At 36.6% G+C, this 13,606-nt stretch overlaps 1 protein-coding gene across 1 annotated transcript in view; it reads left to right on the top strand.

Annotated features, from left to right (window-relative positions):
* LOC145992040 (aminopeptidase N-like) overlaps positions 1–11,514 on the top strand; it is a 59,426-nt gene extending 47,912 nt beyond the window's left edge. Inside the window, exons 12-15 of the mRNA XM_083128163.1 lie at positions 3,283–3,453; positions 8,056–8,199; positions 10,517–10,598; positions 11,066–11,514. Of these exons, the coding sequence (XP_082984289.1) occupies positions 3,283–3,453; positions 8,056–8,199; positions 10,517–10,598; positions 11,066–11,224 (556 nt within the window). The 3' untranslated portion in view covers positions 11,225–11,514. The remainder of the gene's footprint in view (positions 1–3,282; positions 3,454–8,055; positions 8,200–10,516; positions 10,599–11,065) is intronic.
* The last annotated feature ends 2,092 nt before the right edge of the window (positions 11,515–13,606 follow it).

The raw sequence follows: 13,606 nt of genomic DNA, 5'->3' as shown, positions 1-13,606 counted from the left end.
ATTATTGTTGTTCTTGTTTGTTTCTGAGAAGGGAGTTTGGAACAGTTCGGGTTTTGTCACAATTCTACAAATCTAGCGGACGTCATGAAAAAACTCGGCCATCTGATTGCCATTATTGCATTGAGGACGTTTGAATTACAAGAATGCACGCTCAACTGTACGAAAAAATCTACTTAAGAGATGAAACAGGTTTCGACAAAACATTTTTTTTCCTCTTATCACTCATAAATTGCTTTTATTAATTTTTCTTTGTTGCGCATCAACAATTTTGTTATTAATGTTTTCTTTACATTATATCATATGTCCTTTAACATTGGTATTGTAATAATTTTAACGTGCTTCATGTATGTAACTTCTGACAATTTGTAACATATGTATCGTATGTTTATTTGGTTCATTTCAACAAGGGTTGAATTTTACTTGGTCTACTGTATTATATTACAACAAGTATGGGAGGGGAGGGGGCAAGTGCAGGTCACCTGTTCCCCTGGCTCATTTAGCACCGCACACCACTGAATCATTGTATTCTGTTGCAAGTATGTAAAAGATAGCTCTTTTTTTAATTTCAAGTCTAGGTTTTTCTGTATAAAATAATCTTGTATTGCGAGTTGAGCGCATAGGTACTCGAAAGTGGAATTCCTCAAGCAGTGTGTTGCAGTGGATTTTGCCATTCACAATTTTGTGTAAATAACTGAAATCATTCTGCAAACGTCGCTGATAAGCAGTTTGTAAGTTTAAAAAAGACAAGAGATGAGGAGATGAAAAATTGCATAATGAAGGAACCCTGTATCGAACTACAGCTAGGAAGAAGTGAAAGACTGAATCGATTCTAGAGAGATGAGTGGGACATGCCATGGACTAGACTGGAGAGCAGTATTCTATTATTGGGGAAATGAATGATTTGAAGTACAAGGTGAGGGCTGAGATGTCACTAACTTCAGTGAAACGGTACAGTAAACCTAAGAGACGCATGGCCTTTTTAGTGGTGCCTAAAATTTGTTCCTCAAATGTGAGCTTTTGGTCGAAAACAATGCCTAGGTCTTTGTGACAGGATACTGCTTTGATGTTATTGCCAGAGACGGAATAAGATGACTTTAACAGGTTCTTCTTGAGAGAGATGGTGAGAGTAGTACACTTTTCAGGATGTAATGTAAGGCCCCATATCAGACACCAGGAAGTAAATGTTGTTATGTCATTCTGAAGAAGATGAGTATCGTCAGAAGTGGAGATTTCTCTGGAAAATTTTAGTCATCTGCGAAAAGAAGGTAGTTACTAGAGGGAGCTGTGAGATAGTCTGCAAGGTCGTCAACGAATAGTATGAATAAGAGAGGTCCTAGAACATTGACCTGTGGAACTCCAGAGAGGACCGAAGAAAGTTAGATACAGTGACTGGAAGAACGACACCTTGTTGGCGATCGCTAAGGTAATCTGTGAGAAGGGTTAGAAATTTGCCATGAATGTTGAATCTATTGCATAATTTGTGAATCAGAAGGCGGTGACTAACAGTATCAAAGGCTTTGGCCAGATCAAAGTATATTACATCTAATTGTGAATTATTTGAAATACATTTCATAGCATGTGAGAGAAAAACAGACAGATTTGTAAGACAGGAGCTACCAGGAAGTAAGCCATGTTGGTTTGAGCTTAAGTATGGTGAAACAAATTTGTACAGTCTGTCTTTGATTACTTTTACACAGATGATGGACAGAGGAGAGAGTAAGGAGATTGGTCTGTAAAAATAAACAAGAGTTTTGTTACCACTTTTGTGAATCGGTGTGATGTTAGCTTCTTTCCAAGCTGAAAGAGACAACAAAAGATTTTTCACCTCATTGCGTGTAGTGGCAAGCGTCGTTAGAGAAGAGGAACAGACTGGCCTTACGTTTGGCAATGCTGCAAGGGAGGATGGTGGGCGGACATTACCGTGAAAATAAGCGTTGAAGAGTTCTGCCCCTCGGTCGTCTGTGGCACTTTCACTATCATGTGTAATTTCAGCTGGAATCCTACTATTATTTTTTCTTGAGTTTATTAGTTTAAAAAAGTATTTTGGGTTTTCCGGGATTGTCTAAATTTTTACATCCATTTCTTTGCAAGCTTTCAAGAATGTTAATTTAATGGGGTGTCAATACTTTGTTAGGATCCCGAGATATTTAGTCTTTTCCAGCTTCTCTTTTGCACGTTCGGAGTCTAAAACGTCATCACTAAATACAGTCTCCAAAATTTAATGTTCGAACTATCTCCCAACTACAGAAATCCCTTGGCAATCTAAGATTTAACACTTTATTAAGAACTTCCTATCTTCCCCTTTAAATTTAATACTTATTCCTACCACCAAAATGTCCATGCCAATTTTACTTACTGCTGATAGCTATTGAAGAGTGGATATTGCCTTCTCCAAAAAATTAATTCAGTCTCCACACCAGAATTTCCGCAACAGTCTAAGACAGTAGTAGGCTAATACCCAAGAATTGGTTAGCCCCTCAATTTAATGCTCAATCCCCCTCTAACTGAAATATCCACCATAATCTAAGACCTAGAGGTTGGATACTGTCCCTCCCAACGTTAGTTCAGAATCCCCCCCCCCCAGAACCCACGTGTCAATTAAGACCAAATATGTAAGACTTGAATATTTTAACCCCCTCTTTCGAAAATACCCTTCAACACTTTCTTTTCTTCATCTAATGGATTAAATATGGTGCATGTAAGGTGCAAAATTTTTACATGTATTTTGGAAAAATATATAAATGTAGAATTTTATATTATTTGAAGGGGAAAATCCCCCAAAAATCTTGATGGCGCAATCCTGCACCATAATCCCACCCATGGGAGAGCACCCCTGTTCATAACCACTGTTGTATATTACGAAATAATATAATAAATATTATTTTAACATTTGATTTTTTTTGTATGATAGTGTAGTAACATGATAGTGTCAACTTGAAAGAATTCTGGGGAACAATCTAATTTTCCAGAAGAATAAAAGGCTAGTTTCAAACTAATATTAATTGTATTATTTTGAAATACCTATCTGTAATCTTTTTGGACAGTCCTCTAAATGGGAATGGACATCAGGGTCAGGTCTCTAATAATAAACAATATTTTTTTAGAGGATGATTATAGGCTCTAGAAATCATTTTTACTCAAATAGTTGTCTCTTGTAATGTAAATTTTACAAATGTAAGTGTAATTTCTTACTAGCAGCATGTTTGCGAAGTGAATTACATTAAAACAGTTTCTGTTCAAATATTTTGCTTTAGAATCAGTAAATCAAAATTACTTTTGCAGAATTCCTGTCGACTTCCGTCCAGTTGTGATTTGCACTGCTATCAGGAGAGGAGGCCGAGAGGAGTGGGATTTTGGTTGGGAACGGCTGCTGGATTCCACCATGTCACCAGCAGACACTTCTGTTCTGTTGACCAACCTTGCATGCAGTGAAGAACCTTGGATAATTCAGAGGTAACCAAGTTCTGTTGCAACTAATTTGGTAACACCAGATGTGTATAATATAGACCTACAATGCAAGTGAAACCGAAGCCTGAGGGGGCCCCGAAAAGAATACAAATTACTTTCGCATTTCTCATGTACAAGATTTAGACATATTTTCACAATAACTTACTTGGACACAGTGATGTGCAGTGACGTCGACACTTGGGGTAGCAATGAGTGGCATGCCCAACGGGTCATAATCCCCCCCCCCCCCCTCTTTAAGGGCCCATTATTCCTAAAAGAAGAACGTCAAATACAGGAAAAATTGCAAAGTTAGGAATGACTACAAAAAATTGTACACATAACTTCCACCCACTTTTGAAAACCAAAAACGATTTGATTTGACTACTGAGCCAGAGATGCCGGGTTTGAATCTCGGCTTGGCAATGGGTGATCTTTGTGCGTCCCTTGCCCTTCATCAATTTTATCATATCGTCTTCACGATTAGCCAAATATGGTGGAAAGCGAAGTAAAATAAACCAAATCAAACAATCAATCAATGAATGATTTGATTAATCGCGAAGACGATACGACAAAATTAATGAAGGGACAAACACAAAGAACACCCATGTCCAGGTAGGGGTTCGAACCAGGAACTCCTGGTGTTGTAGCACGCTGTGGTAACCACTCCCCCACGGTTGGTTGATTTGATGGTTGATTTGACGTTTTTAGTCCACTTTATACACAGAAAGGCTAATCGGGACTAGACCTATAGTTTAATGTGGAACCACCATATGCCTCCATCGGATACAGATCCGCGACCACTTCCACTCCCCCACGGAGGTCGGCCAACAACAAACATGTGAGGAAGGCGCTAACCATTCAGATATGTGGGTATCGGTAAAGCAAACTGCATTTTTCCTGAGTAGTAATTTTCAATTGAATTTTTGAAATACCATCTTTATATATGATTAACGTTTTTTTCAAAAATTTTGCATTGCTTGATTTCCATAATTTCCCCATCTCACGATCTGAGTTACTGAAGGATCTGGGCTCGAGCCCTAGCCTTTGCTTGAGTGTTTATTTGCAACCGCTCTTCACACGTTTAATTTAATCAACGTTCATCGTCATGGCAGAAATTAGGTAAAGCGATGGAAGAGAGAAGAAAATACAAATAATTTCCTCCCAGTGCATCTGCAGGGCACTGTGAAATCAGGAGCCTAGAATTCTCTGTTTATGATTGTCCCTCACGACTTTCTAAGCTCTTAGCTACTTATTACGATTAAATCTATACAGCCAGAAAAAGCGATGGGTAACAAAACACAACTTTAAACAAACCATTTTTCTACTTTCTTTAATAATATTCATTTGGCTTTTTGAGTTCTGGGATACATTTTTCATTTGTAATTTTCTCATTATTCACTGCAGGCAGAGTACAACACATAAGAACAAGAATGCACGCTCGTCACAAATCCCGGCCTGAATTGTCCCTTCATCATTTTCATTATATCATCACTCATCCTCATTTTCGCGATAACCAAATGTGGCAGAAAAGCGAAGTAAAATAAACCAAACCAACAACAAGAATTAGAATGCACATTCACTTGCCCAAATAAATACATCCGTATTTATGATTCTTTAGCTTATCCATTTTTTTTATTGGAGGCCAAGAGATTAGTATATTTAAATAAAACTGCTAAAACAAGAGCAAGAGAGGGCGTGAGCAAATATTTGTTATTTAATCATTATATATTCCATATTTTTAAAAAAGCATAAAATTTTGGACTGCACATAAGACATGCCAATTGCATAAATAATAAAAGTACATCCCATATTATACATACATATTGTACAACGTGTAAAAATTAGTGTAAATACAGAGGACAGAAGTACTGCAGAAACATTTCCCCTTAGTTCTTTAGAGGATTTACAAAGGAAGTGAAGGGAATCCAATCCCCTATCTGTCCTATAGGAGATAGACTGCAGGACCTGAAAGCACGTGCTTTCAACCATTGGAGCGGGGGCAAGGGAGGTAGAGGCAGAAATCTTCCCTTTCCCTTCGAAAACCCGTTTCTACCTGGAACTGTGAGGTGGAGAAAGAGCAAGCTAGGCCGCTGAATGCACTGAGGGACAAGAAGCACGTGATAAAAAGTGTTGCATATGAACTGTGGCTTCAACAAAACAATAAATATTGTGATTTGAAAATAATTAGAGATTTGAGATTGATTGATCTATCTCTGCTAGACTAGCTACTCCTCAGTGCACATCACTGCTTGGACATTTATGTCCATTCAATCTTGTGTTGAATAGAAACCCCTTATTCCGTTCCGTACCTTTTCTCTTCTCTTTATCTGCTTGTTTTCCTAATACAGCCAGAAGTTTTAGAAAGAATTGCTGTCATCTAAATCTGTAGCTGAAACATGGGGAGTTGAAGCAAAAATTGAAAATAAAGAGTTCTAAACCTAAAACATTTCATTTCAAAACTACATCTGGATGACAGATTAGTGAATCCAAAGATTCATTATAGAACAGCAGCATTCAATGTTTGTTTCTACATAGTTATTACTCAACTTAAAAACAGATTTGAGAGTGTGGACAGGGCTAAAAGTGAGCCGGAATGCACTGGAACTCTGTTCTAGCAAATCAATTTGATGCTGGAATAGTTCCTGCTGCGACATTGGGCATACATTTTATTTAATTAATACACTATTCAAAAGTTTATCCATTGTTACAGTAAGTCTCTCCTGACAGTGTACAGTCTGGAAATTTAGAAAAAATAATACATTTTTTGTAAGCGCTATTGGTTTAAAATGTAAATGACAACATAATTTCCTGAAGTGGCAGATGTGATATCTTGTGCTTATATATTCACTTTGGATGTAATAAAATGATAATAATAAACACCATTGTTATTCTAATATGTAATAATATAAATTAGTAGTAGTAGTAGTAGTAGCAGAAGCAGTATTTGTGTCTCTTTATTTGTAGTTGGCATTCCAGCTATTACCTGAAACAACTTTAATCACTGAGTGAGGATAATATTAGTAGTTTCTCCACAATTCTTGCTCTGAACTTTCTTTGTACAGCTACAGATGAAGAACTTCACAGTGCATCTGTTGCACTCATTATTGAGTAAGAATATGATTTATCCTCAAATTTTCTGATTAAGTTCTAAATGAGGAATGCACTTAAATCTGAAATCACCCAAACACCTTCCATCAAAGTTTCTTCTCACACTAGTTTCAAGTGTTCCCCATATCTGCATCACCTTCTGTTTGTTTCCTACTCTTTCTGTGCTTGTCACTATCCCTACAGCAGAAAGATCTTTCTCAAAATGAAAAATTATAGAGAACTACCTCCAAAGTAGTATGATTCAGGCCAGACTTGGTGGACTCAGTATTCACAGTGTTGAATCTGAAAGGCCATGTAATAGCATCATTCAAAACTCACAAAACTCAACAGGGAGCCTGCTTTCTTTAAAGAATAGGGTACGTAGTTGTTTTTACCTTCTTTTGAATACACAAGTGTCAAAGGGACAAAATTGTAATCTCTGATAATTCATAGGTACCCATTCAACTTGAATAATTACTAATTTCTAGTAAGAAACATTTGTTGCTGTCTGTACATGAAAAGAGGGGGTGGAATCCCAATTTGTTTCTTGCAGAGGCCCTTGATGAGTTTGTTACACCACTGGGTAACACACATTATTCACACAAGTTCAGGGCTGCATTTACACATGAGCTATTGTACTCCATAGGGCAGGGGAGAAATTTCTGCTCTTATTTCTCATACTTATCCTAGTACTATCAAATTTTGTAATCAAGGTTGTCATTGGAATGTGCATTTTCATCTCAAATGCAACAAATGTTATTTGACATGGCTGTCTAAACACTAACCACAAGAAAATAAGATGAATAAAACAAATCAACATCAGCTGGAATTCACCCTTATTTATGTGCACATAAGGTATTATGACTTTCAATATCATAGTATGGAGGTAGTAGAAGTAGTTGTGAGTGAAACAAAAACTCATACCCAGCCCAGGACTTGAGCCTACATCACTCTCTACCAAAATTGAACCACTTAACATGCTAAACAACAGTGTGGATATCCACTTCCAAAAATGTAATGTAAATAAATAATAGAGGCTGAAATTTGTAAGTAAATAATAAACAAGCCCATATTATGTCATTTTAAGAGAGATCTACTATATCAAGTCAGCAATGTGTCATTTGATATAATTGGTATTTGTGAATCAGTCTTGCAAACTTCATATTGATGATGCAAAACTAATGTAGTTTCATTCATATTTCACATCAAAAGCTTCTATAAGCTTCACTTGTTTTGCAATTTCTTTGGATGCAGAAACTGTTCTGATGAAACGATAATATATATATTTTTTTTACATTATACAGGTATATGTAGGTATTGTTGCATAATCGTACTCTTTCATAATTCACTTTGAAACATCTCGTTTCTTGCTTTTGTTCAAATTAGTTCTGTTCCCCTCCTCCCTTCCATCCCATTTACACTACTATATAAAAGAGATTTCACTACAGCATTTCTCATTTTGTGACTTTATCATTGTATGTACATCTTCATATATTAGAGTGCATATATTTTATGTTGCAGGTATTTGAAACGGGCTTTGGAAGATAATGAAGGAATTCGCCTGCAAGATGTTTATAGAATCCTCCGAGCAATGCCAAATAATGTTATTGGATCTACAGTTACATTTAATTATATTAGGAATAATTGGGACAAACTATATAAAAGGTAAGATGTTCAATATTTCATTTTAGCAAGCACAAAAGTAATAAGCACTTTAAATTTTAAAAATTATTTTGTTATATTTAAGCTGAAGAAAATTCTTCCATTGAGAAATTTCTCTTATGATCACTAGTATCTCAATAGTCAGACGCAGTGGTGGCGATTAGGAGGGCAATAAACTGGAACTGACAGAAAAATTATTGCTGTCGAAGAATAAGTTTTGAATTACATATAAAAGTCTTGATTGTAAAGTCTATTTTGCTCATAAAACAAAATAATGTATTTTGTTCATCATGTAACATCATCATACATTGGTGACCGACCAACACATGTATTATTTACAATAGCAGGGATTAAACACTGCAATCCCCTTTACTATGTTTAAACTTGATGTGTGCATATTCATGATGGTTGCGGTAAACGCGGTTTAAAATTACTTACGTGAAATTTAGAGAATTTCACACTTCCGCATTGCCAAAAATGACACACCAAAATCAGGCCTCTCTCAACACCTCCACTCCACTAACCACACCATCTCCTCCATATCCATATTTCACCCAACCGGCTCTGTCATAGAAAACACTGTCAAAGAAACACATGCTATCATCCAACAGAAACCAGCACTGAACCTGGACAATGGACAGGCACACCCGACTTGGCACCCTGTCCTCAGAAAGATCCCAGACCTGAAAAAGAAAAGATGGGGGTGCACATACTCGACCCCTTCTCTAGCCACACAGGGAACAGGAAAGGCACCTTGCCGAGCAGCACAGCACAGCCCCCCAACCGGCAACGCCACCTGACAACAGGAAGCAGATGATGCAAACCAGGGTGCACGCGCCAGCGCCGCTGAACGGGAGAAATCGCCACTACCGCCACCTGGGAACAAACAATGCAGTGACGCGGTACCATCTCAGATTCAAACGCCGTACCCTTTTGTGAATGAAGACAGTGGATCTTCGAAATTAATAGGATTTCACCATTAAACTGTACAATGCGGAAGTGCAAAATTTTCTAAATTTCACGTAAGTAATTGATGTGTGTACTCTCTTCATATACAATGTGGGTGTCAAGGAACTACTATTGAATATTGAGCATTCAGTTTTCTCTTGAAACAAACATTTATTATGCTGAACAAATCATCGATAGCACAATTATTTTAACAATTAATATGTAGTAAGCCACAAATTTACCAAGTTTCTATGATGGATTCACTTAGCATATACCACATTTGTCTGTACATTTCAACTTGCACGCAGCAAACTGATCTCCCTTCTTCATAAGGCACTACAACTTCATACATTGAAAGTTTTGACCTTCTCAACAATTTCTTTCCATTTTCTTCTGTCCTGGATACACTTCCACCATTTGTTGATCTTCAGATCCTTAATAACATTATCTATAAATCTGCTTCTTGGTCTGCCTTTTCCTCTTGTTCCTACTGGGTTCCATCTGTATATCCCTTTAACCAGCCTTTCCTCTGGCATTCTATGAACATGCGCAAACCATCTTAGTCTTTGAGATTTGATAAAGTTTATTACGGTGTTATTTTTAATTATTCTGTTTATTTCATTATTATTTCAGATTCTCCAAGTACCATCATCTTCATTAATTGGGCCATATTTTTTTCTTATTACTTTTCTTTCAAATACTGATAATTTTTGTTTTCAAGAGTCTTTTGAGTATCCATGTTTCACATGCATATGTAACAACTATAGGTCTTATTATGGTATAATAAAGCCTCAGTTTGGCACTCTTTGATATTTGTTTACTTTTGAATAGCTTCAAATTGGCATAAAAAGCTTTTTTACCAGATATAATTCTCTCTTTGATTTCTTCTTCTATTGTGTTATTTCCATTCACTATTGATCCTAGGTATTTGAAGGATCTTGTCTGTTTTATATGATCATCATCTATGGTCAGGTCTTCCATTCCACCTTTACTTCTCACACATCTTAGGTATTTTGATTTTTGTGCATTTATTACAAGGCCATGGGGTGGTGCACCATCTTGATGGAAAACGAAGTGTATTTTATTCCATTCTGAACGCTATTCATTAACAATATAAGGAAAATGTCAAGACTTTTGAATAACCTTGTAATGTGGCCACCAATTAGCATTATGTCCTAATCGTAGGAGCATAGGTGGTGCTCAAAAGTTATACCCTAATTCTTTTGAGTAGTATATTTTGAGGTATTAGAACCAGCATAATACACAATACATCATGTTGAAATAAGTGAAATCCAGTAGTGTAAAAATCATAGTTCCACTGTAATAATTTCTTCTATATTCTTAATAACAATAGTTCATGCACTTGTTTCAGATATGGTGATTCCGAGATATTGCTTAGCGAACTTATAAAAGATGTGACCCTTGGCCTGACCAGCAAATTTGATTTACAGGAGGTAAGGTTCTACAATTTTAACATTGTGACAGGCAAGTATTGAATCCAAATTTAATGTTGACCTGCTTGGAGGAATTTAGCCATCGTCAGGATAAAAGCTAATAATTTGCTTCAGAAATACTCTGACTTAAAAACTAAAATTAACCAAGAAAATTGTATTTTGGTTGTCCAAATATTTGGATTAATCCATCCTTAGGTCTGGAGTATTTGAGAGTAAGACATGATAAAAGGTTAAGATATGTATAACATTGGTGAGTACTATTTGCTTGGTATTTAAAATTGGTTAAAATAATAACAACCCTTCATGGGTAGGGCCTACGTACTCACTGCATACTTCTACATGCCTCAGTAGAGGTGGTTGATCACCCAACTATGACTTACATTCCATTTTACTTACACATTTTACTAATACCGGTAAGAAATTGCATACCTGAATACAACCTAATTCTTTCTTTTTTGTTCTTTTAGCTAATACAATTCCGTAATGACAATAAGGGAAAATTCAGCTATGCTTCTCTGGCCATGAACCAGTCAGTGGAAAGACTACAACTGAAAGTAAATTGGCAAAGGAACTTTTATCCCACAGTAGAAGCCTGGTTTAAAAGTGTTGAGAGTTTCACAGAATAACAAATTTTGATACTTAATTCTAGTCAGTGCGATGCTAGCTTCAAATGTGCACTTTTGACAATAATTATTCACATTATGTATATAAATGTAACACAGTAATTTAATCATCTTAGTTGTAATTAGCAAGAAATTCAACAAAGTAAATCCTATCCAGATGTAAATTATTTGATTCTTATTACTAATGAAAAATTACTTTTATTTTATTACCGTTTGTTGTAAAATAATTTTAGGCTGTGATTTCTATAATATATTGGAAGATACTTGTAAATCTGCACATAAAATGAAATAAAATCTTTAAACTAAAATATACTGTAATCAGTGATCATTTCAAATTTTCGCTCTACCACAGACTGAATCACTTTTTCCCCACACCTCTGACCTGGAGAGTTAAGAATTAAATACATTTGACTTTGTAAAATTTCCAAAAAAGTTTTCATGTTTGCTGTTAACATTTTGAAAAGTAAAAATGTTCATGTTTTTGAGGTCTTATGAGAACACTCGGTGACCAATTTCCATCAAACTCAACACCTAGTGTTTGTATGAGGTACCCTAGGGTACTCAACCTCAATTCGTAAATAGGGCCACATAACGATAATGTCAAAACTCTCCGGGCCGCACATCTCGAACCCTAAATCCTTGAAGTCCAAAACTAAAAGGTTCACCCCTGATGGAGGGGGAGGGGAGGATTCCAGTGATTAGACTTGCAGTTTCATAAATTTTAGAGAGTATTTCCCCTTCAAGAGCCAAAAATTAGCAAACGGAAAGGAATGCAAGAATTCTCCTCACCCTCCTTTGAACTGAATGTTTATAAGATTACGTGTGCATATAACTGTAATGAAAAATATTGTAATTATAATCCTCACGTGTTTTATTGAAATATAACAAATATTTTTCATAGTCAGTGATATTACTTTAAATGTTTGTTTCAAGTATAAATTGGTTACAATTGTGCAAAAAGTTTGGCAAGAAACCAGTAAATTAACAATTCTACTTTCATTTCTCAGAGATTTGACACTTTTCTTTTTTTAGAAACTAGCTTCTGGTGACTTCAATAGTGCAAGCTGACAGTGCAAAATTAGCCTGCATTGACATAGTAGATGTGTACAGTTCAATCCCCATGGACCTAGCGCTGCGTTCAGTTGAAAGATGGCTGACAACAAACAGAATCCCTGCTCTAGAGGTAAAAGAGATAACCAGGCTATTGGAAGTTTGTCTAAAACACAACTACTTTCAGTTTGAGGATAAATTCTACAATTAATCTGAGGGCCTTGCGATGTGCAATCCGCTATCAGCTCCTTTAGCCAACATCGTCATGCACCTGGCTGAAAAAGAGATACTCCACACTCCAGAACTACAATACATCCGATATGGAAGGTACGCAGATGACACAATAGTCGTATACAAAAAGACAGAAGAACTCAACCTTCTAGTCAGCAAGCTAAATAGCATCCACCCCAGGCTCAACTTCACTGTCGAACAAGAAAAACATGGTAAAATCAACTTCAACATCACCATCAGCCGTGCACTTAACAAATTCACAACCACTGTCTACAGAAAACCGGATGCAGGCAACCAGTACATACATGCTCTCTTTAGCCATCCCCCCAAGCAAAAAGCCAATGTGTGGCTACTTCTGGCTAATGGAGACGACGAGGACGAGCAATAAAATGAAACTGATGGACAGGTACATGTAACACCCATGAAAAGGACAGGATTCGAACCTGAAATGTGAGTAGATCTAAGGTAGGCTGTATTAAGTGATGCTGGGGGCCGCATGTACTCTCACATCCATGCCGCAAGTTTGACATGACTGCCCTAGGGAATGGGAGCATGTTAGATCTTCCAAACTTCACAATACAAGACCCAGTTTATGGTGGTGTAATACTAGATTCAACCATGCCTGACTTGGTAATATGTGCACAGGGTTCCTAGTTAACAAAATAGTCCACACACGTGTCTAATACAATGTTGCAACATAAAGGGATGCAGGGAAATTCAGTTAACATTTTAGTGAAAAGGAAAAATATAAAAATTGCTGGGAAATCCAAATATATCAGACTCTTGTACTATATTCAAGCTCTTTTGGAGTGTGAAAAACATTTATAATTTCTTTCGTTGCATAATTTATCCCCAAAATGAACAATTTATAAATACTATACAATTATACTTTAAAATTATTGCAATAATGCAGTTACAGTGGTGTAAACCCTTTTGTGTCATGCAATTATGGAATTTCGTTTATTTTTTTGCTATATGTGTCTGACTGCAGGCAATTCGTGGGGTGGGTGATCCAAGGGCAGAATTTTTCCAGCCTTGTCCCCACATAAAGTGGTTCTGGGGCCTCACTCAGCCTCAAATCAATGGGTAACTGGTGGGGGGGGG

The sequence above is a fragment of the Lepisma saccharinum genome, chromosome 9 (assembly GCF_977018435.1).
Source record: "Lepisma saccharinum chromosome 9, izLepSacc3.1, whole genome shotgun sequence".
Lineage (NCBI taxonomy): Eukaryota > Metazoa > Arthropoda > Insecta > Zygentoma > Lepismatidae > Lepisma > Lepisma saccharinum.
The sequence above is the reverse complement of the archived record's forward strand: the minus strand, read 5'-3'. Positions and strand labels throughout refer to the sequence as shown.